The 24,348-nt window shown below is 47.1% G+C and overlaps 2 protein-coding genes across 3 annotated transcripts in view; one reads left to right on the top strand and one right to left on the bottom strand.

The window, feature by feature from the left end:
* Positions 1-13,647, top strand: part of LOC138837655 (E3 ubiquitin-protein ligase RNF13) — a 42,562-nt gene extending 28,915 nt beyond the window's left edge. The window contains exons 6-11 of one of the 2 annotated variants that reach the window (XM_070036612.1): positions 1,534-1,624; positions 6,228-6,333; positions 10,220-10,313; positions 12,002-12,082; positions 12,307-12,696; positions 13,225-13,647. In XM_070036612.1, coding sequence (XP_069892713.1) covers positions 1,534-1,624; positions 6,228-6,333; positions 10,220-10,313; positions 12,002-12,082; positions 12,307-12,653 — 719 coding nt within the window. In that variant the 3' untranslated portion in view covers positions 12,654-12,696; positions 13,225-13,647. Of the gene's footprint in view, positions 1-1,533; positions 1,625-6,227; positions 6,334-10,219; positions 10,314-12,001; positions 12,083-12,306 lie in introns of both variants that reach the window. The other variant, XM_070036611.1, reaches the window with a different exon arrangement.
* Positions 13,648-16,254: 2,607 nt separating this feature from the next.
* LOC138837660 (profilin-2) lies at positions 16,255-22,897 on the bottom strand. The gene is made up of 3 exons (XM_070036616.1): positions 22,719-22,897; positions 21,462-21,654; positions 16,255-17,918 (listed from the first exon to the last, which is right to left on the bottom strand). The coding sequence occupies exons 1-3, from the start codon at positions 22,848-22,850 to the stop codon at positions 17,821-17,823; spliced, it is 423 nt and encodes a 140-aa protein (XP_069892717.1). The 5' UTR covers positions 22,851-22,897; the 3' UTR covers positions 16,255-17,820.
* Between the last annotated feature and the right edge of the window lie 1,451 nt (positions 22,898-24,348).

The raw sequence follows: 24,348 nt of genomic DNA, 5'->3' as shown, positions 1-24,348 counted from the left end.
GAGGGAGCCGGATACTGTACCTGGATCCAGGGTGCCCATTCCTCACGCTAGAACGTGCCTCTGAGTTGTTTCTCCCCTTTTCCTGTAGTCACTACTCTTGTGCAGCTGGCCTGTTCCAGGCAGTGATAAAGTATGCTTGCTTGCATACTGGTCACTAAGCTAATGAAGTGCTTTCTGGATGCTGTCTACCAGGTTGGCGCCCGGTACATGACAGTCTTCTCATCTGTGAGAGGGTGCTGTGAGGTTTGAGTAGGTGAGAACTGTGAGGCATCTAGAACATTGCCTGGTTCTTTGTTTAGCTTTCTAGGGTAAGGGAGAAAAAAGAAATAGTGACGATGCTTCCTCCCTCCTTGGGGTTTCCATGGGCTGTGTGTGGCTGATGTGTGTAGGAATGAGTGCTTATATTAACATAAAACAGTATTGTGTATGCAAAATCCTTCATCTGCCAAGGTTACCAGTCTCATAAGGATCAAAAAGACAACCAGCTTAGTGGTTGCTATAGTCAGGACAGGATTTAATTTAAAAGACAGTGAGGGAATTTTGGAGGCTGGTGGGACACTCTGAGTCTCAGTTGTGGTAGATAATTGTACTCATTTGCCAAGGCTTACAAGAACGTTTGATAACTTCCAATATAATGTGTCTTTGGAAGGGAAGGAGTGTGGTGTGCTTTGTTTTTTGTTGCTCTCCCGCAAAAAATGCATACCGACTATGCATTATAAAACAAAGTTCTTTATTATGTATATTATGTATAAGATACAATAAAATGAAGTTATTTTGAAAACTGAAAAGAAAGTAAAGGGCTTTCCCTAAGGCCAAGTCTGTTAACTCACAGCTCATCCATAATAAAGCTGTTTTTTCTAGTAGTAACACTAAAAAATGATAGTTTTTATTTCTATTCCTGAGTGATGGGTCATTTTACAGAATTCTTTTGGTGGCATTTGGTGTGACTGTGGGTATAAGTTTCACATCTCTTTCGATACCAGTCATGATGTGGGGCTTTAAGAGCTGCAGGGGTAGTGGAAGTTGATGGCGTTTCCTCTCAGCCTGCCTCCACAGAGGGCCTGATGTGGTGGCCGTGCTTCTGTGTGAACTGTTGGAAGGTGCTCCCGGTCTCTGCTTGTTTGTCTCTTAGGGAAATGGGTTTGTCAAAGCCTTTTATCTTTGTTATTTAGCAATTAAGTTATCTGTAGGAAGAAAACCTAGGATTTCTTCCTCATTTTCCTTCTGTAAATCAGGTGAAAATATTAAGGGTAAAAAGTTTGTCTCAAACATTGTCTCAACCTTATAGGCCTGTTGAGAGAATTTAGTGAGGTAATGTATCTATGTAAAATACCAGCTTTGTTATTGTAAATGGTATTTTGTTTCTAAACTAAACTACTTCAATGATGAGAATAAATCTGCAGTCTGGAAAAATCAACTGATAGACATGTTGACTGTAATTGGTTCCAGTTGTTTTTGCTGTTGTGAAAGTTGAGTTGATTGTACACTAAGAAAACAGGCTTTTACAAATAATTTCATTACTCTTTCCTACAGTTGATATATTAAAGAAAATTGACATTCCATCTGTCTTTATTGGTGAATCATCAGCAAATTCCCTGAAAGATGAGTTCACATATGAAAAAGGGTAAGTAATGAATAATAGAAATAATCATGTAACTTACAATTTTTTCAAGGATAAAATTATATAATGTTAATTGTAATCAAGATTATGTTTTAGATGAACTCTATTGTGCTGAATTTTCACTTTTTAAGTCTGAATTTAAGACTTGATGTGTGGTACTCTAGTATATAGTGTTACGTTTTTCTTTTTTGGTGTGGTGGTGGTACTAGGACTTGAACTCTGGCTCTCTTGCTTGCTGTGCAGTCTCTACTGCTGAGCCATGCCTGCACGCCTGTTTTCCTCTCTGCCTGGTCCATGACCCACCTGTTTTATGCTTCAGCCCTGTTAATGCTGCTATGAACATCTAAGCCATTGTGTCAGGCTTCCCTCTGTGGAGATGGAGTCTCAAATTTTTCTGCTTGGAACTATGATCCTCCGACTCTGAGCCTCCCACATAACACAGTATGGCAGGCTCCTGGTGCTGTGTGCTGGTATGGGTTAAGAAAGGCACGTGTGAACTTTTCTGCCCAGGCTGGCCTCAAACCACCATCCTCCCATCTTCTTTCTCCCAAGTAACTAGGATTACAGCATGAGCCGCTGGTTCTCAGCTATCTCGTTTCTTTTGTGTACAACTATATAGCAAAAATTTAATGCTACAGAGGCTCATGTTGGAACCAATGTTGCTCAAAAGATACAACTGTCCATTTTATACTCTCGTAAAATTTGCATAATAAATTAGCTGAAATTAGTAAAATGGATGAAATTAGTATTTTGAAGTTCTAAAAGTTTGGATGGAGAACTTGCTGCATACATCTTTACAGCTGTTGTATACAGCCTGCAGTTCACTTAAGGAGCAGCCGTTTCATAGGGCCTTGCCGTGAGCCCTCCAGCACCCTTCCAGGAAACAGACCCCCAGAACCCAAGTGGGATCATCACAGAAGCACTAACCAAAGGCACAACTAAGATGGATTGTGCATTTAGCAGGTGTCAGGTATTCATGAGCACAAGGTTTATATCCATAGCTGTTCCTCACAGCAGCCTCTGGTTGCTGTTACCCTCACGTATCAGCAAGGCTTGGCAAGGGGAAACCAGTGCTCTGAAATCCAGTTCTAAGTGTGAGGTGGAGAGTGGGGAACCCATAAAGATCCGAGCTGAACATGGATTAGGAGGGGGGAGTATTTCCTGTCAACTGTTTTTGTCAGTTTCCCCCACAGTGTTCCTAATCGAATGTACTGTTCATATATATGCTCAAAGTATTTATTTTAGGAGAATCTAATTTTTGATGTATCAAAAAACAAATGATATGTTAGTTTGTCAGCTAGGTTTGTGTAATTGAGGAAGAATGAATACTTTTTACCTTGATATTGTTCCATCATTAGAAAAATCCTTCATAGTTTAATACATATTTTAGAATCTTTTTGATCTTAACTTTGAAATTGTATCTTACACATTAAAAGATAATATATGTGCTGGTAAAATACATGAAGCATTGAAAAAGAAGGTATTGGCACTGCCCTCCTCCAGAGCTGTTCTGAGCTCTAGCCCCATCTTCTTTTTACCTACTGTGATTTCCCATGTTAGTTTATGCCTCCTCTTGAGAGATTGGATTCATGCAAATATGTCGTAAAGCTTTTTAAGTTTCCTAATTGTGCGTACAGTGTTATGTACTTAGACATGTAGATTGGCCCTATCTGCTGTTCAGACATTGGAAAGACTGCTGGAATACTGCCTTCAGGGGGACATGTTGTCTCTGTGGACTCATTTTCATTTTGAGAATGGGGAGTTAGAATAGGGAAACTTCGAGGTTCCCTAGCTTCTCTCTCATGGTAAATGGCAAGGGACTCTTATTTTGTCATAGTCCAACCCTACCTCTGGGCACAGGACTCTTGAGCAGATAATCAGTAAATGCTAATCCTGTGCTGCTTCAGGAGTCCTAACCAAGAAGGAGCCCCCTGTGCTGGCAGGAAGAGGGTGTGAGGGCTGGGCCTGCCCGATGTCCTGGGAGACTGTCAGGAGCTTTGTCCTAAAGGGACAAGTTCAGCCACGTACTGCTAGCGTTGTGGGGGTATCCAGTAGTTGAACTGCTCTCAAGGTGTTGCTGGCAAGTTGGTCTGGGGTGTGGCTGCAGGTCCACTGAAGGCTCAGAGATTGGCTAGCAGGTGTTGGCTGTCAGGAAAAAAACAGACAAGTCAGGGCTTCTTCCTGTATCAATGAGAAAAATAAAAAGGTTATTGTTAAGCAACGTAGACCTTGACACTCACTTTGAAATTAGCTTGGGAATGCATGCAAAGGAGACTAAGACTTACTCTTCAGTTTGCTTCGGATGCTGCTTGAGTGGTCAAATGTTAGTTGCAGAGCCGATGGGAGTGGAGTGCACTGTATGCAGAGGTGGACGTGAAGGTAGGGTGGCAAGATACTTACTGAAGCTGCTTAAATACCTCTTTTTTCAAATCCAGATTAACCTGAGATGAGGACAAGGGTGAATCTGCAGGCTTAGCAGTAGGAGACCAGGACAGGCAGGAAGTGAGGCCAAAGGACTGATAACTGCCACCATTCTCTGCCTCACCACCTCTGCCATTAGTTTGGCTAAGAAAAAGATGGGTCAGTTGGGCATTGAGCTTTTTAAGATGCTTAAAGCCTTTTATTAATTTTATGTGGTTTAACATCCGCATAATGAATCCTTGTTGCTACTCAAGCCACAGGCCTGGGTCTTGCACTTTTTGCTTTGGCTGCTGGACCTGCTATTTGTGAGTAGCTGGGAGTATAGAAGTGCACCACTATACCAGGTTCCCACAGTATGTCATGACCATGAACTGAAATGCTTTGAAACACCACAGGTCAACATTATTTGGTTATGAAGAATATTAGATTTTTTTTTTTTGGATCCAGTCGTGGGCCTGAACTCTGGGCCTGGGCACTGTCCCTCAGCTCTTCAGCTCAAGGCTAGCGCTCTACCACTTGAGCCATAGCACCACTTCCGGCTTTTTTTTTTTCTGCTTAGGTGGTGCTGAGGAATTGAACCCAGGGCCTCATGCATGCAAGGCAAGCACTCTACTACTGAGCCACCTTCCCAGCCCCAAGAATATTAGATTTAAAATTCAAGCCAGTGAGTCTTTTTTTTTTTTGTCAGTTGTGGGGCTTGAACTCAGGGGCCTGGGTGCTGTTCCTTGAGCTCTTTTTGCCACTTTGAGCTGCAGCATCACTTCTGGTTTTCTGGTGGTTTATTGGAGATAAGAGTCTCATGGACTTAACAGCCCAGGCTGGCTTTGAACCATGATCCTCAGATCTCAGCCTCCTGAGTAGCTAGGATGACAGGCGTGAGCCACCAGCACCTGGCTAGGACTTCTCAATTCTTATCCTAGCAGCTCTTATTTCTTGCCTCATAGGACACAGGACAGCTGTGTCTTAGGAAGACATCTGCATAAAAAGAGAAGAAAATGCATGAGGATAAGCATTGCTACTATTAAGACATTACAGAGCTACACTTGGTGAATTCAGCTGTGCAGTAGTCTGGCTTCTACGCCCTAGCAGTGTTCATTTATAGCATGTTGGAGAGAGTGAAGCAGGGGCTACAGATGATTACTGTCTCATAGAAAGGCCTCCTAGACCAGAATGGTACCATTGGTTCAGAGGCTCAGAGCAATTGTGCCATGAACCAGGGACATTATCCACAAAGAGCGAAGCCCAGGCCTGCTGTTGCCTTCTCATTTTTTATGCTAGTGTATGTATTACTTTAGTATTTGTGCACGTTTGTGAAACCCTTTACCTCCATTCTGCTGAAAGTGACTGAAGCAAGCCAAGCTCCTGTATCCAGAATTCCAATAGGGTTGGGAGGGAATCACTAGCATTTCTTGTTTGCATTTGGTAAAGCTATGCCAAATTCTTTGGACGTAATAACTTGTGTTTATGTTATTTAAATATGTGGATTCTAAGCATCATTCTTTTGAGGAAAGGAATCAACCTGTTTGAATTTCCCTTTTACTGCAAATTACTATTTTACCTTGAACCCCCTGTCTTGTGAAGTACTTGGCTGTACTACCTTTAAAATAAAAAGCATCCAGCATGGGAAACGGTCGCATTCATTGCTGGCACATGCTAGTTTAGTAGCACAGTTAGTGTTGAGTGATGTGACCCTTCCTAGACAAATAAAGGTTACTGAAAGTTCTGAGGCCACGTCATATTCGCTCATGTAGCACCAGCAGTGTGCTTACTCTGATGACTGTTTCTGTTTCGAAGTTGCAGTCAACTTGTGTCACAGTGCTGTCCCAGTAACTACTGATGTGATTAGTGAGGGCCTAAGCAGCATTCTGTTCTGCACAACTCCACAGCACATATGATCCCATGGTTATTTTCAGTCATGAAGTGGAGAATGTGGAGAGCGGAGAAGGGTTGCTTCTGCCAATTTGCCTCCATCTTTCCCAAACCCTCACATTATGTGTTTCCATTTCAATGTACATTGAATGTAATGGCTGTATGCCCATCCTGGTTTATTCTTTTTGCCTAATCCAAGAATTTCTTTTAATTATATTTCAGGCTATTCAGAAAAAAATTGTTCTCTTTGTTTTCATTAACATCCTAGTTTGATAACTGTTACTGACCTCAGTTACTAATTTTTGTTTTCCTCTAGGGGCCACATTATCTTAGTTCCTGAATTTAGCCTTCCTTTGGAGTACTATCTGATCCCCTTCCTCATCATCGTGGGCATCTGTCTCATCTTGATAGTCATTTTCATGGTAGGTAAATTAATGTACAGTGACTTTGAAAACAGCTTAGATGGGAAGTGGCGCTGTAGCTCAAGTGGTAGAGCGCTCGCCTTGAGCTGAAGAGCTGAGGGACAGCGCCCAGGCCCAGAGTTCAAGCCCCACACCGACCAAAAAAAAAAAAAAAAAGAAAACAGCTTAGATGGATCTCAGCACATAGCACTGTCAAGAGAGAAGCCCTGCCTGAACAGTAGACATTATATGAGCCCATTTGTATGAAGTTATGAAAGGTTAAAAGAAAGTGAGTGGGAAAAAAATCAGTAAGGTGATTTTCTGGCAGAATGAGAAGAATGTGAGGGGATTTCTGGGATGAAAGTCATGTTCTGTGTCTTTTTTGTGTCTGTGCTAGTATTGGCACTTGAAATCAGGGCCTTCCATTCTGAGTTTGCTTGCTCACTCAGGATTGGTGCTTTGCCACTTCGGCCATGCTTATAGTGGGTGGTTAATTGAAGATAGTCTCAGGCTTTTCTGTCCAGACTAGCTTTCAACTGTGATCCTCCAGGTCCCAGCCTCCTGAATAGCTGGGATTACAGGTATGAACCACTGGTGCCCAGCTCACATTCTGTATCTATTAAGAGGTTTGGGTTGTATAAGTGTATATACACCTAACATATATAATTGGGTTGTCTGGACCCACCAAATTGTGTACTTAGGCTTTGTGTTTTCCATTGTATGTACATTATACCTCAAAAAGAAAACAAAAGAACTGTAAGATGGCTTAAGAAATAATATTCATGCTGTAATATTTTGGGGAAAGTATACATATGCGTACTACTTATTTTGAAATGAAATGTAAAAATTAAGAGCAGAAATGTAAGATGTATTGAGTAAATACAGAAATGGATAGTTTGCAGTAACAAGTTTAGTAAAATGGTTCTTAGCCGTATGAAATCAAAAGTTCTTGTCTATTGTATGTGTTCTAAGATTTTAAACAATATACTGAGGTTATCTGTTCCCAGACCTTTCTCTTGTCCTGATGCTCAGTTGTTCCCAGGTGTGGAAGGCCTCCTTAGCTCTTTGGTTTGTTTTTCATGTTCAGAACCGTAGTGGTGAAGGGCAGGCTGAGGGCCTGGCCTCTTCACTCACACCCACCAGGATTAGTCCCAAGACGTAGGAAATATTTTAGGAAGGTTGGAAATTGACAGAATACTTGGTCTTCAGTATCCTTTTTTTTCCTACTGATTATTGATTCAGTTGCATTGTGATCAGAAGATGCCACTTTTGCTATATATAGACTCTTTGGTTACTTTCAAACACCTTTGAACCATCATTTTGTATCACATTTTGTAAATATTACCCACGTACATGAAAAGATTTATAGAATGCAGTTCACTGTCCATTTGTTTTGGTTTAATCTTTTTTTTAGTATTTTAACATTTTTATTAAGATATAGTTCAGATAGTATAAAGTTGACCCATTTAAGCACATACTTCAGTAATTTTTAGTATACTCACACAATTGTATGGTCTTTACCATATAGTTTTTTTATATTCTTATTTTCTTTTTGGTAGTACTGTTGTTGGAGCTCAGAGCCTCATGCTTATTAGGCAAGTATGTATTCTCATTTTCTAAATGAGATTCTCATTCTGTAAAGCAATAGAACAATATTGTGAGCCACATTTTATTATTACATTGTTGTGTAGCAAATTTAAAAAAGTAAGGAAATAGGTGAGGCGGGTGCTGGTGGCTTACATCTGTAATCCTAGCTACTGAGGATCCTAGCTGTTTGAGGATCAAGGTTTGAAGCCAGTCCAGGCAGAAAAGCCCATGAAACTCTTACAGTTAACCAGCAAAAAAAACTGGAAATGAAAGTGGTAGAATACTAGCCTTGAGCCAAAAAGTTTGAGAATGAGGCCCTGAGTTCAAGCCCCAGTACTAGCACAAAAGATTAATACTGTTATTATTTAACCTAATATGTATAAAATGTATCTCAACATTTAAAACTAGTATGTTTTTATATGCTAGTTGTATGAAGGTCTTGTCATCCTGTTTGCATTGTATATACATGCACATCTGTTTGGACTAGCCAGGTTTCAGTTGTTAGTCACATGTCCCTGGTAGCTCCAATCCAGGCAGGTCTCATCTGGTGGATTTTTTTTTTTTTTGGCCTCTTTCAGATATACATTGCTCAGTCTATGAATTTTCATTCCTCTGTTTTGCTATTTTCTAGGTAAAGTGTCATTTTTGTCTTTGCCATGACTGTCTCCTGGTGACCTTTGCCTTAAATTCTATTTTATCTGACATGCCAGCTTCTTTTGCTTACTGTATTCTTGGTGTGTCTTTGTCCTTTTACTTTTTCTTGCTTCTTTTGCCTTCATGTGTCATTCAGGCATTTTTTCCCCAGACTTTTTTTTTTTGCAGGTCGTGGGGCTTGAACTCTGGTCCTGGGTGCTGTCCCTGCCCTCTTCAGCTCAAGGCCAGTGCTCCACCCCTTGAGCTACAGCACCACTTCCAGTTTTCTAGTGGATTATTGGAGATAAGAGTCTCACAGACTTTCCTACCCCAGCTGGCTTTGAACAGCGATCCTCAGATCTCAGCCACTTGAGTAGCTAGGATTACAGGTGTAAGCCACCAGCGCCAGGCTTCCAGACATGTTTTGACAACTTAGCCATGCTGACCTTGAACTTGCAAGTGCCTTCTCTATCTCCCAAGTGCTGGGCTTGTAGGGCTGCACTACTGTTTTCTTTTTTTTTTTTTTTTTTGCCGGTCATGGGGCCTGAACTCTGGGTCTGGGCGCTGTCCTTCAGCTCTTCAGCTCAAGGCTAGTGCTCTACCACTGGAGCCACAGTGCCACTTCCGGCTTTTTCTGTTTATGTGGTGCTGAGGAATCGAACCCAGGGCCTCATGCATGCAAGGCAAGCACTCTACCACTGAGCCACCTTCCCAGCCCCTGCACTACTGTTTTCTAAGTGTGGCATTCACTTTTGTCTTGTCTCTAAATAGCATACAGTTAGAATTTTTTTCATTATACACTGTGATACAATTATTTTTTTAAAAATCTGGTGAAGTCAGTCTACATTTATTGTGTGCCTCTGTATTTTAATGTTTGCATCTGATTGTTTTATCGCTATAAATTTAGATTGGTTAACTTTTCCTTTTTTCCTTTATGTAAGTGGAACTGTGCACTCTTAACAAGACTGTGTTCTAAACACAGCATGAATTCACCTGTCACTGAGTACATTATTCCTTTCACTGCTGAATTGTATTTGATTGTATACCAGTTTGTACATTTGCCTATTGATGTACATTAGGTTGTTTTTAGTTTTTTAGCATTAGTAAATAAAGCAGGATTGGTTATGTATGGTGTGTGGACATATACTTTTGTTTTTTGTTGGGATAAAATGGTAAGTGGACATGATAAATGCACATCGACAGATGGTGAGCGGTTTTGCTTTCGTGCCAGTACTGGGGCTTAAACTCAGGACTTGGTGCCCTCACTTAGCCTTTTCACTTAGAACGGCTGCGCTCTCTCTTACCTCCACTTGTGGCTCTTTGTAAGTGTTTCATGAACTTTCCTGTCAGGCTACGAGCCTGAGATCTCAGTCTTTTGAGTGTCTGGGATTACATGTGTGAGCTACAGAGCCCAGTTTGGGTGGTGTTTTGGATTCTTGGTTCTCATTCTGTGTACTTCCTTTACAGTGTAAAGTGCTTTGTTTATTTTACTTGGTAATTTTGAAAGTTGGGTATTCTATATTATCTCTGTCCAGTTATGCTGCTAGAATTAAAGTACAATAACTAATCAGTGTATGATTGATAACTATCTTTTAATTTTAATCTAGACACTTAAAAGATTTGCTATTTTAATGGCCATTTTCTTTTTGCATGTTTAATATCTTTTTTTCTTCCTTTTTATTTTTAGATCACAAAATTTGTCCAGGACAGACATAGAGCTAGAAGAAACAGGCTTCGTAAAGACCAACTCAAGAAACTCCCTGTACATAAATTCAAGAAAGGTGGGTGATTAGGTTTAGTTCAGTTGCATGTACGTGATGACTGGTACACTGCTGTATACTGGCTAACACCACACAGTGTTTATGGGGGATGCTCTTTTGCTCTGGCAGAGTGTATGTACATACATTTTTAAAATTTTTTGCTAGTCCTGGGGCTTGAATAACCTGAGTGCTGTCCTTGTTCCTGAGCTTCTTTGGCTCAAGGCTAGTGTTCTACCACTTGTGTCACAGTGATACTTCCAGCTTTTTGAAACTAGTTCATTGGAGATGTCTGATTTCTTCATCGGGCTGGCTTTGAACCACCATCCTCAGATCTCAGCCTCCTAAATAGCTAAAATTACAGGCATACACCACTTGGTGCCTAGCGGGCAGAAGTTTAAGAAAATAATGAATGGCTGAAATACTTTTTATTATCACCATGTGTAGCGGTTCTGAACAATGTCTTAAATAAAATACTTCTTTGGGTCAGGCCTACTTCTAGACTTCCTTTTGTTCTCCTGCCCCATCAAGCCTGTGTAGCGTGGTGCTAAGCTAAACACAGCAGCTGTTGAATTCTTACCTGTTACATTAATTCTCAGAGTTCTGTGAAGTGGGTGCTGTTATTATCCCTCTTACCCTGTCTCCTCTAGTTAGAGATGAGGAAATAAAAGGTCAGAGAGGCACAGACCTTTAACCAGTGCTATAGAGCTTACTTAACTGCCTTTGGTCCCTCACATGTTTGTCCAGTGGAAGACTCTGAAGTGAAAGCAGTCACAAAGGCAGCCTAGGTCATTAGCCAATTTTTTGGAAAAGCAGCTGTGTTTAAGAAAGACTTCCAGACTGCTGCTTCCTTTAAAAATGGACAATTTGAGTTTCAAGAAGCTATGAATTACACCTTTGTGATGATAAAGGTGGTACAGTCAAAAGTAAGATAATTTAAATGGCAGTGATGTTAGGAATAAATACCAAGACTGGCTCTGTGTGGCTAGCCATTTGCTTATCTCATTTTCCTCACCATCCAAAGCTGGGAAAACACTTGTATGAATGAAAATGGATGTCAGATTACACATTTGACAAAACACCACAGAAATTGCAGAAGTGGTTTCAAATCTGTATTTATTCATTGATAGATTAAAAATATTTGGTTGGTCTGAATGCTTGCTTAGAATGCCTGGGACCTGTCCTCAGCATGGAAAAACTAATCAACGTCTTAGAGAAAGAAATTTGTTCTTTGCATAAAGTATTTCAAAAGTAGCACTTGAATAATTATGTAAAACTCTAATATGAATCTTATCAAAACCATTGATAGGATGAGCAAACTTAATATCCATTTTTAATTTAGCTAAAAGGCCAATCACTTAAAATGTCAGATCTTTTGTGTCTGACAGAAACCAACAAAGGCATCATTAAAGATCAGATAATTAAAAAAAAAATTCAAAATAACCAACTAAGGAAAATAAAGTTGCAGATTATGAAAAGCTAAAAAGCTTTTCTACTTGTTGGGTGCAGTGGCTAATGCCTATAATTGCAGCTACACAGAAAGCAAATAGGTATGAAGCTAGTCCTGGGTAAAAACGTATGTCCTTATCCAGAAAGAACGAAAGCAGTAAGGCCTGGAGGTGTGGCTCACTAGTACAAGGCCCTGAGTTCAAACTCCAGTACCAAAAAAAGCTGTATGTATTTTAATTTTTGCTCATGATTTTCCATTTCAGGAGATGAGTATGATGTCTGTGCCATTTGTCTGGATGAGTATGAGGATGGAGACAAGCTCAGGATCCTCCCCTGTTCCCATGGTAGGAGAGGTCACGTGGTGCCTTGAATTTTCATGTGGAATAATTGCATTTGGTTTGGTGCATCCAGGAAAGATGGACTAACATCACAGGCCAGGTTCTCTACTAGGAAGAATGGTGGTGTGCACATTCATGTCTGTACCTCACAATGTGAAGTAAAACACAGATGAAATACAATGTCCTCAGCCATAGAGCCCTAACTCAAGTTGTCTCTCTTGCTTTAACAGCTTACCACTGCAAGTGTGTAGACCCTTGGTTAACAAAAACCAAAAAAACATGTCCTGTTTGCAAGCAGAAAGTTGTTCCTTCTCAAGGCGATTCAGACTCTGACACCGACAGCAGCCGAGAAGAGAACGAAGTGTCGGAGCACACCCCTCTGCTCAGGCCATTCGCCTCCGCCAGCACCCCGTCCTTCGGAGCACTGTCGGAAGCACACTCCCAGCAGAACGTGACCGAGTCCTCGGACTACGAGGACACGGACAGCAGTGACGCCGAGAATGAAGGTAGCGACCACAGTGTTGTGGTCCAGCTGCAGCCTGGTGAACATGATTACAACATAGCAAACACCGTGTGACTGAGGTGGTGGTTGGCTTACTGTCTTCAGAATGTTCATTTAGGTATATAACTTGGTTTTCTGCCCCCTTTAGATTTCTGTAGAAATAACTTATTTGCTATTCTAGCTTCATCAGATGATTGACACAGGCTTTGACCCCATACTTCATTTTACTAACAAGTGACAGACTAGTGCTGTAACTCAGGCATCAAATTAGTGCTTTGGGGGGTCAGATACAGCCAGACAATTTTGTTAAATCCTGAGTACAGCTTGTGATGAAGGCCCAGATGACTGCAGTATGCATAGTGTGTGTTACACAGGAAGTCAGTGCCGTGGCCATGTGGCGTGACCTGGGCCAGCGCACCTCCATAAAGTCACCCGGCCTGCGGAGCTGGACGCTTGCTCTGCCATTTGCCCAGACTGCCATCATTACTAAGAGGCAGCAAGGTAACTGTGCACTTCTCCTCCTCTCAGCCCCACAGAGAAACACAAAGCTGTCTTTCCTTCCTGTTCTCAAGTTGTCTTCTCCACATAGGAAAGACCTGCAGTTAGTGTAGATTTCAAAGTTACCTTTTTTTCTTTTGGTTTTTAGTACTGCAGTGTTGTGTGTGAATTTGACTCCGCTGTTCAAAGCACTGTCTGGCCGTTAGGCACAGCTTCCAGTGTCCTCAAGGGTTGTCTGCTGTGGCCAGAGCAAGGTCAAGACACTGCATGTGAACACCACACTTCAGCAGCTGATAACACTTGGTCATATACCTCTTGATAAAGAGCATCTCGTGCTAACTATCCCTGCTAATAAACCACATATGGAGGAAATTACCCAAGTATTGGATTTGGAAGTAAGTGCTGCTTATGTTTAACAACTAATGTATTGAAACAATGTATTATGAAAAAGCTAAATCATACATTAGTGTAACTATGTAAAAAATACTTATGTATAATCAAAATGCTAAGGATTTTTATATGGCCTTGAGTGAGGGGAGCTGGATGTTAATAAATATGTTTTCCACTCTAAGGACCAGTGAGTGTCTACTGTACTGTCACGTTAGCCTTAAACTTACGTGTAGAGTGCTCTAGAAGGACCACGGCCCACATCAAACAGATCACTTTAGAAGTTTATGGCATTTGGACTACAACCAAAACCATCCCCAAATAAGTTATATCCTGATACCGTGCTGTAATGATAGTGTCTTTTCACAATAGCTGTAAGACATGGAAAACTGAATCAAGAAATATACGAGAAATGACCCTTTTGTGGCTTAAAAAAAAAGTATTGGAAGTGTGCATATGTATGTATAATCTGAAGCCAGACACTAGTGGGCTTATACCTGTAATCCCAGCAACTCAGGAAGTTGAGATCTGAGGACAGCAGTTTGAAACTAGCCAGGGCAGGAAAGTCAGTGAGACTCCAATTAACCACCAAAAGTTCAGACCCTGAGTTCTAGCCCCAGGACTAGCACATGCACATGCACACAAATATGTGCTCTAAAAAGGTTGAATGTAACACACATTGTTGCTACTACCTCACCCCTTGCTCCTTTAAGAGGAACATGGGCCTGAGAAACAGTTGCCACGGAGATTACACATAAGTTGAAATGTGCTTGGTTATATGGCCTTAACCTTTCTGATCATTACCTTAACTTCATCTAACCTAAAGTCAGGTTTCAAAGCACTTATCAGTGTGTGGCAAATAATTTCATGATAAATACTAGCTTTAAAAACCTTTTAAAGTCATGCTTAAAATAGAGTATTTTCAATAAGAACTGTAAAAGTCACTGTAGTATATTATTATATATCGTATGTTTTACTTCTTCAGTTCTTAGTCCACAGTTGAGAACAATGACCTCTGGTTCCTTTCCATTTGAATTAGGTGTTTTTCCGGGTCAAAGATTTTTTTTCAAGTTCCAAATCTGTACTTTAGTTGTAAAACAACAACTTATGAGGTATTTTTTAATAGCACTTGCTAAGACCTGTCCTTTTTCTCTTATTATTTACTTAAAGTTACGTATCATTTCATTGAATAAGCTTATTGAATGGGACCATAAATAATAATGAAAATAAACTTACTAAAAAACAAATTTTACAGTTCAGATTATGAAACATTTAAAACACTGGAAATCAAAATGTAGTCACTCAGAAACTTAGCCTAGGGATAAACTTACCTGGACATTCTGCCTTCAGACATGTGTACATAAAATATGTTTCTGTCTTTCTTTAATATCTATTTTGCTCAAAGAACAAAATCATCTATCCACCTCCTGTCTGACGTTGAGCCCCGATCTGTGTTCTGAGTCTGGTTATCCTATGTGCTCTGTATGGAGATCTTGGTGTACAAGTATGTATATCCATTTCTTTATGCCAACTTCACAGAATTAAGTACAAAGTATGCATGTATATATTTTTGTGTTTTTCTATTGACACTGGGCAGGTGGCCAGTGACCAGCTTTTCCTATTCTAGTGTCAGCCATCCTTCTACACCCTTCTATACCCTTCCCCCGCACATGCCTGCTACTCTCTCAGGGGTTCCATTAAGGATTTCACCATGGTGATCATTAACTACCACCTAATTGTAAAATTTTTTCATTTGCCCAAAATTGTAACCAAAAAAATGATGTAATTTAAAAGAAATGTACTTTTTCCTCAAGAAAAATAATGGGGGGTGTGGGGGGGAAAGACACTGCACTGTGGGAAATAAAAGGCTGAATCGATTGATTTCAGTTTCCAGGCTATGTCTGCCCTAAATCTATGTATTCTCATAGCCTGCATGTACAAGTTCAGAATGAATGCCTCAGAGCTGCTCAGAAAACGGTTCATGTACAGTGCATTTTAAGCAAGGAAAGCAACCCCAAGCCCACTGTTGCTCAAAGGCAGCAGACAGGCCACTGGAGGATGAGCAAGGGCCCTGGTGATCATTTCTGAGATGGGCTTTCCTGGCTTACTGACAGAACCTTGTTGCCACAGTGGGGCTTTGTCTCTGTACAGCTCCACTTTCACTCAGACCCACTGACGTGAGCCTCCTGTTCTCAATGTCTGCTTGATATCTCGTGGTAATAATGACCAAACAGGACTAAATCTACACCACTGGCTACACTTTCATACCGAAACTCCAGAATTAAACTATCTGATCATGGTCAATAGGTTACTCCGAGAGCCACAAAGCGCAAGGTCTTGCACCTCAATGCTCTTAGATTTGAAGCCAGTCTCTGGACTGGCTTCTGCTCAGATGTAGAAGAGCCCTGACAGTTCAACCCAGGAGAACCCATAATGTCTCGTGGAGCCTCTCAAAATCAACTAGATTAACAGAAGAAAATACTTTCTTTCTAGCAGGTAGGTCCATTTTTTCATAAACCTGAAAACAGGCCCAAAATGACTAAAAGCCACATTTAATAGACCAAAGCCTACGAAAAGTAGATTTGTAGGTACTCAAATTTTATGCTGGCCCTCCTAGGACTTGGCTTGTTTTCTATATTCCCACTGTGTCAAAAGTCAACTATAGCCAAGCATGGCTGCCCACACTTGAGATCCATATACACGTACACACACGCGCTCGCGCGCACACACACACACACACACACGTTATCAGTAAGTCAACAATTTGCATAAACAACATGAGTCTAGAATATTTGGTTGGAATAAATTTATTTCATCTGTCTGTAAACAAGGTGTTTAATAGTTATGGCATTTTTTTAAATGCATATTAAATCAGATGAGTTAGACTGTATCCCAGATGTAACAAAGTGCAGGGAAAGAAATGGACAAACCAGCAACAAGATCTGTTTTTTAAATCTGTACATTATCCACAAGGCCTAAACAATAGAAGCAGTTACTAGAATATCCCTAAGGTAGTGCCATTCGAAAGAAACCCTTTAATAGGTCAGTTAAAATCCATCTCACAATAGCGACAGTTCATTTGAACAATAGTATGGCACACAGTACATTATGAAAAAAAATCATCACAAGACAGCCAAGTCCACAATGATGCAACTTCATATAAAAACCAAAGCGGCAAATAAAGATTGGTCCTATGAGGAACAAACCGGACGCACTCCAGATGGTTATGTGGGGTACCTAATTCCATAATGGCAACCTTGCTCAGTGTCACTAAAGAGTGGAGCTGGTGTGCAAAGCGGAAGACAGGAACACAAATCTGAGCTATTGCAAAGATGGAGTTCAGAATGATGGGGATTCAGTCGCTATGGTTACTATAAGGTCATGGGAGGAAGTGCCTTTTGCTCTTGTTTTGCAGTTGTGCTCTTCCTGTGTCACCTCCTGTGATACTACAGAATAACTGTCTCAAGTGCACCCACAACACTAAAAGCAAATACTGCAGCTCTCACTCATCAACAAAAGGGGTATTAATTGGCTAAATAAACCAGGCACTGCACAAAAGAGGATGGAAGCAAACCAAATACCTTATTGCGAAGGGAGGGGTTGAGAGAAGAGGAAGGAGTGACGGAAAGATGCATGCACGTTTTCCTCCCAACCATGCCTTACAAAAGGAAGACTAAATGAGCCAAGTAAATGCTCAAAGTGCGGACAAGACGTCGCTCAAATTAGAGATTGTACAACCGGCACCTTGCTTAATATTAACTTATTTTAGTAATCAATATCCCATTAATTGCTAAGACAAAGTGATGCCCAACTTGGCATGCCCCCTCCCCCCAATTTCAAGGTATCATGCAAATCATTATTGTGCTGCAATTATGTTGCCAGGTAAGGGTTGGTTACAAACAGTGGTTAACATACAAATGATCCATTGGGCAAACAGGAATCATGACCTTAGAAAACAGGGAAAGAAAAACTAGCCACCAAGAGGTGATGACCTCGGCTAGGTGGACGGGGAGAGGCCGCTCACGCACGAGGCTGCCTCGGGGATAAAGCAGTTCACACGCTTTCTTGTTATGTGTGCCTCCCGTGGACACCTTCCTTTCCCATGACTATAACCAATGCTGGAGCACACAAGGAAACAAAACAGAAGTGAGCAGAATTACCAAGGGGGGCGGGCGTGGGGGAGGGTGGGGGGGAGCATAAAGAAAGGCCTTTCCCCACCGACAGAGGGATACAAAGGAGACACAGGTTTACACCCCATCACCTGCATTGCTAGTAACATTTCCAGAATAAGACTTAAGCTTACAGCTAGGAAAGTGTAAGAGCAATTTCCCCTAATACTTCACAGTCTGCCTAGCAGCTAGAACCCAGAGTCTCTCAAGTACTTTGCCATTGAGTATGCCTTCTTATTCAATCCGCCTCCGTGGACCCCTTCTTTTCCCATTACAAAGACCAAGACTGAAAGAGAAAGGAGAAAGGGGTTTCAAAAAGAGTGTTAATCCAGAAAGTTCACATAGCAGATAGCTCCTGATCAGTGAGTTAACAAGTTAGTTTCCCGTGAACTATCAAGCACTAAAGTCAGAATGGAGAGCTCTGAAACCTACAAACAGCCCGAAACTGCAGAGCGGGGTCACCTCACATTCAGTAGAGCACACCACTGTCCACGCTAGCTGGAGAAAAAGGTGACCACATCTACCATTTTAAGGCAAAAAGGTCTAGCTGATGTGACAAGTTCATATTTGCTCCCAAAAGTACAAGCTTTAAAGAATTTGTTTACAAATTCTCAGATTTTTAACACACTTAGTACAAACTCCACTAAAACATACCAGTGAGAATGTTAAGTGTGAATAAACAAGTAAATACTATTTCCAGAGAAATGTGACAATTTTAAACAGCCAGGAAAACCTAAAGTATAAGTATTTAAGTCTCATCCATACAGATAATCCTCACTTGTTTTTGAGTCTAAAGTCCTGAAACAGCTTTAATGCAATTGGGAGGTCTAGCTCTAGGTACAGGTGCTCTGTCCAATTCCACATTCACTGCCACTAGATGTCAGCAGCACCTGCCGTCTGAAAATCTGTGGCTGAGGCTTCCCTTTTTTCTAGAATAGGTTTTTGAGAGCAGCTCATGCTTACAGTTGTCTACTATTTCAAATCACATCGATCCCCCATAGATAACTGGGGCTCCTCATACCTAGCAGGAGTAGCCTGAAGGTGGTCACAGGGAAGTGGGAACGGTTTAAATTCCTGCTCCAGCTTCAAAGCCTTTGTTCATGGGTAGGCCTGCTCTGACTCCTCAGAAACAGGCTACAGGACCTTCTTTTAAATGACTTACACAGGTTAATATGAATATCGATTACATGTCAGGAAAAAAAACCCTCAATCTCAGATTTCTCTTGAAAAAGTGGGAATACTTAATGTTGGCCACAGAATATTTGGACCAAGCATGCACTGACTTCAAACTGGCATCTCTGACATACTGCACCTCTGATCAACTGTCTCTACAACCAACACCTGATCAACTCTCTTTACAACCCACACCTGATCAACTCTCTGTACAACCTGCCCTCATCAGCTCTCTACAACCTGCACCTGATCAGCTCTCTACAACCTGCACCTGATCAGCTCTCTACAACCTGCACCTGATCAGCTCTACAACCTGCACCTGATCAGCTCTACAACCTGCCCCTGATCAGCTCTCTACAACCAACACCTGATCAGCTCTACAACCTGCACCTGATCAGCTCTACAACCCGCACCTGATCAGCTCTCTACAACCAACACCTGATCAGCTCTACAACCAACACCTGATCAGCTCTACAACCTGCACCTGATCAGCTCTACAACCTGCACCTGATCAGCTCTACAACCAACACCTGATCAGCTCTCTACAACCCACACCTGATCAGCTCTCTACAACCCGCACCTGATCAACTCTACAACCTGCACCTGATCAGCTCTACAACCAACACCTGATCAGCTCTCTACAACCCGCACCTGATCAGCTCTCTACAACCCGCACCTGATCAGCTCTACAACCCACACCTGATCAGCTCTACAACCCACACCTGATCAGCTCTACAACCTGCACCTGATCAGCTCTACAACCCACACCTGATCAGCTCTACAACCTGCACCTGATCAGCTTTACAACCTGCACCTGATCAGCTCTACAACCCGTACCTGATCAGCTCTACAACCCGCACCTGATCAGCTCTACAACCTGCACCTGATCAGCTCTACAACCCGCACCTGATCAGCTCTACAACCTGCACCTGATCAGCTCTACAACCTGCACCTGATCAGCTCTACAACCAACACCTGATCAGCTCTACAACCCACACCTGATCAGCTCTACAACCAACACCTGATCAGCTCTACAACCAACACCTGATCAGCTCTACAACCAACACCTGATCAGCTCTCTACAACCTGCACCTGATCAGCTCTACAACCCGCACCTGATCAGCTCTACAACCTGCACCTGATCAGCTCTACAACCCACACCTGATCAGCTCTACAACCAACACCTGATCAGCTCTCTACAACATGCACCTGATCAGCTCTCTACAACATGCACCTGATCAGCTCTACAACCTGCACCTGATCAGCTCTACAACCCGCACCTGATCAGCTCTACAACCCACACCTGATCAGCTCTCTACAACCAACACCTGATCAGCTCTCTACAACCACACCTGATCAGCTCTACAACCTGCACCTGATCAACTCTACAACCCGCACCTGATCAGCTCTACAACCCGCACCTGATCAACTCTACAACCCACACCTGATCAGCTCTACAACCAACACCTGATCAGCTCTCTACAACCTGCACCTGATCAGCTCTACAACCCACACCTGATCAGCTCTACAACCTGCACCTGATCAGCTCTACAACCCACACCTGATCAGCTCTCTACAACCCACACCTGATCAGCTCTCTACAACCCGCACCTGATCAACTCTACAACCTGCACCTGATCAGCTCTACAACCACACCTGATCAGCTCTACAACCCACACCTGATAAGCTCTACAACCCGCACCTGATCAGTTCTACAACCCGCACCTGATCAGCTCTACAACCAACACCTGATCAGCTCTACAACCTGCCCCTGATCAGCTCTACAACCCACACCTAATCAACTCTCTCTACAACCTGAATCTGATCGGCCCACATCTGATCAGCTCTACAGCCTGAGTCTGATCAACTCTCTACAACCCACACCTGATCAGCTCGCTACAATCCTGATCAGCTCTCCAACCCGAGTCTGATCAGGTCTCCAACCCGCACCTGATCAGCTCCCTCTCCAGCCCGGGTCGGACGCCCGCTCTCCCAGCATGTTCCTGGCGGAGGGGGGCGGTCAGGGATCTTCATTGGAGAGGAGGGGAGGCGCAGGGTCTAAACCCGGGAGGGCCAGGGGCTGAGATGCGGCCCGGGAGGACTGTCACCTGCGGCTACTGGACACGGCTTCACCCCACCTGACACGGGGGTCTCGCGTGGCGCCGGTGAGGAGGAGGAGGAGGAGGAGGCTGGGAATGAGGAAGAGGAGGAGGCCGAGGAAGAGGAGGAGGAGGCCGGGGAGGAGGAAGAGGAGGCCGGGGAGGAGGAGGAGGAGGAGGCCGGGGAGGAGGAGGAGGAGGAGGCCGGGGAGGAGGAGGAGGAGGAGGCCGGGGAGGAGGAGGAGGAGGAGGCCGGGGAGGAGGAGGAGGAGGAGGCCGGGGAGGAGGAGGAGGAGGCCGGGGAGGAGGAAGAGGAGGCCGGGGAGGAGGAAGAGGAGGAGGAGGCCGAGGAAGAGGAGGAGGAGGCCGGGGAGGAGGAGGAGGAGGAGGCCGGGGAGGAGGAGGAGGAGGAGGCCGGGGAGGAGGAGGAGGAGGAGGAGGAGGCCGGGGAGGAGGAGGAGGAGGAGGCCGGGGAGGAGGAGGAGGGGGAGGCCGGGGAGGAGGGGGGGCGAGCCCTTCCTCGGCGGGGTTGCGCCCCGCCGCCGCCCCCCGCTCACCTCGGCCGGCCCGGCCCACGGCCACGTTGTAGGTGGGCTCGCCGCCCTGGCTCTTGGTCCGGATGTCCATGGTGCAGTCGCCGTCCACGTACAGGCTGTCCCGGATCACCGAGCACTTCTTGGCGCCCAGGGTCAGGCCGTTGGTGAAGAACCCTTCCCGGTCCTTCCCGACGACCACGTCGATCTCCAGCGGCTGGCGCGGGGCGGGGCGGGGGTGCGGGGTCAGGGTCACGGAGGGGGTCCCCGCCCTCCCGCGGCCCGCGCGGACGGAGGAGGAGGAGGAGGGGCGCCGGGCCGCGGGCGCCCCGCTCCCGAGGCGGCGTCGCCCCCACCGGAACTGCCGAGTCATGGCAGGCCCCGCGCCTCCGGCGCCCGCAGCCGCCCGGCGCGGCCCGCACACAAAGGGACGCGGGGTGGGTCCCGGGGCCGCCGCGGGGGGACGGCGCACCCGACTCCGGGGCCGCGCGCGGACGCGGGCCGGGGCGCCGGGCGGGCTCGCCGAACAATGAGCGGCGCCCGGGCCGGGAGAGCGCGGCGGGCGCGCGGAGGCCGCGGGGCGGTGCGGGCCGTGCCGGGCGCCGCGTCCCCGCCACGCCGCGTCCCCGCCACCCCGGCCCGCGGCCGCCCGCGCGCGGACCCTCGGAAGCGCCCGAGGCCGCCCCGCGGCACAGCGGGGTAACGGGGCGCGGGGGGCCCTCCACGGGGAGAGCCATGGCAGTTCGCCATCTTGTAGAATTAAAGCACGAAAAACCCCGCAAAGCCGGAGCCGGGACGCACGCGTCCACCCCGGGGCCGCGCACGGCGGCCTCGCCGAGTCACCGGGGCCGGGCCGGACCCGCGCCGCCCGCGCGCCCGGCCGGGCCTGCGGGGACCCCGGCCTGGCCATGATGGGGACCCCGGGGAGGGTGCCCGGCCCGGCCTAGCCGCGGGGACCCGGGCCCTGCCCTGCCCACCCGGCCTGGCCGTGATGGGGACCCCGGGGAGGGTGTCCGGCCCGGCCTAGCCGCGGGGACCCGGGCCCTGCCCTGCCCACCCGGCCTGGCCGTGATGGGGACCCCGGGGAGGGTGCCCGGCCCGGCCTAGCCGCGGGGACCCCGGCCTGGCCATGATGGGGACCCCCGGGGAGGGTGCCCGGCCAGGCCTAGCCGCGGGGACCCGGGCCCTGCCCTGCCCACCCGGCCTGGCCGTGATGGGGACCCCCGGGGAGGGTGCCCGGCCCGGCCTGGCCGCGGGGACCCGGCCCGCGCCCCGGCTCACCGTGATGCTCTGGAAGACGCCCCCGGCCGTGGCCGCCCAGACGTATTTGGCGTCGCAGTAGCCGACGATGGCGGCCTCCTGGCAGCAGCCGTCGCACATGAGGTTGTCCACGTAGCTCTGCCAGCCGGCCATCTTCGCCCCTTCGCACTGCGGCGCGGACGGCGAGCGGCGGCGGCGGCAGCGGCGGCGGCGGCGGCGGCAGCGGCGGCGGCGGCGGCGGGCGCGGCGCGGGGCGGGGCGGGGGCGGGAGGAGGCGGCTCTGCGCAGGCCCGGCCGCCCCCTCCGCGGGGCCGCGCGGGGCGGGCGCGGGGCGGGCGCGGGGCGGAGCGCGGGGCGGACAGAGCGGCCGAGGGCGCGGCTGGGCGGCGGCGGCGGGCGCGGGGATCTCCGCGGCGGCGGGGGCGGCGTGCGCGGGCGCGGCGGTGCGGGCGCGCTCCCTCCGCGGCGCCCGGGGGACGCGCCGCGCCCGCTCCTCTGCGCGCTTCTTTGTGGCGGCGCCCGGCGCTCCTGACCCCGTCCTCCCGGAGCCCCCGGGGCCGGGCCGCCGCGGCCCCGCTTTGCGCGTCGCTCGCGGCCGCCGCCTGGGCGCACGCGCGCCCCCGAAGCCGGGCACAGCCGTGACCAGGCCGCGCGCCCCCGAAGCCGGGCACAGACGTGACCAGGCCGCGCGCCCCCGAAGCCGGGCACAGACGTGACCAGGCCGCGCGCCCCTGACTAAGCCGGGCACAGCCGTGACCAGGCCGCGCGCCCCCGACCGGGCACAGCCGTGACCAGGCCGCGCGCCCCTGACTAAGCTGGGCACAGCCGTGACCAGGCCGCGCGCCCCCAAAGCCGGGCACAGCCGTGACCAGGCCGCGCGCCCCCAAAGCCGGGCACAGCCGTGACCAGGCCGCGCGCCCCCAAAGCCGGGCACAGCCGTGACCAGGCCGCGCGCCCCTGACTAGGCCGGGCACAGCCGTGACCAGGCCGCGCGCCCCTGACTAGGCCGGGCACAGCCGTGACCAGGCCGCGCGCCCCCGAAGCCGGGCACAGCCGTGACCAGGCCGCGCGCCCCTGACTAGGCCGGGCACAGCCGTGACCAGGCCGCGCGCCCCCGAAGCCGGGCACAGCCGTGACCAGGCCGCGCGCCCCTGACTAAGCCGGGCACAGACGTGACCAGGCCGCGCGCCCCCGACCGGGCACAGAGGTGACCAGGCCGCGCGGGCCATGTGTTGTGCGTCCCGAGACGCGGCCTGTAAACGGCCCAGGAGGCCCTCACTCCGGTGCGGGCGTGAGTCGCCCCGGTTCGGCGGCCCCGGTGGCGTTCGTGACGCATGGGGTGTTCGAACCCCCGTTGCTCGGACTTCACCGCCTGAGAAGTGAGTGCCTCACGCCTATCACCCCAGCTGCTCCGGAGGCTGAGCCTGAGGATCGCAGTTCGAAGCCAGCCCGGGCAGGAAAGCCCCATCGAAAACCAGCAGCAGAGCTGCGTCAAAAATGGCGGAGCCACTAGCTCTGAGCTCGGACCCGAGTTCAGCCCGGGACCAGTGCAGAAAACAAGAAACTTCATAGTGGCTCCGGAGCATAGGACCCAGGAGAACTGGACAACTTATACCCGGGATTTGTGCTCTTCCTTCATGCATCCTATAAT

Source organism: Dipodomys merriami, unplaced genomic scaffold, assembly GCF_024711535.1.
Source record: "Dipodomys merriami isolate MVZ:Mamm:240054 unplaced genomic scaffold, mDipMer1.0.p SCAF_273, whole genome shotgun sequence".
NCBI classification, from domain to species: Eukaryota; Metazoa; Chordata; class Mammalia; order Rodentia; family Heteromyidae; genus Dipodomys; species Dipodomys merriami.
Note: the sequence above shows the minus strand (reverse complement) of the source record. Positions and strands in the feature narration are given on the sequence as shown.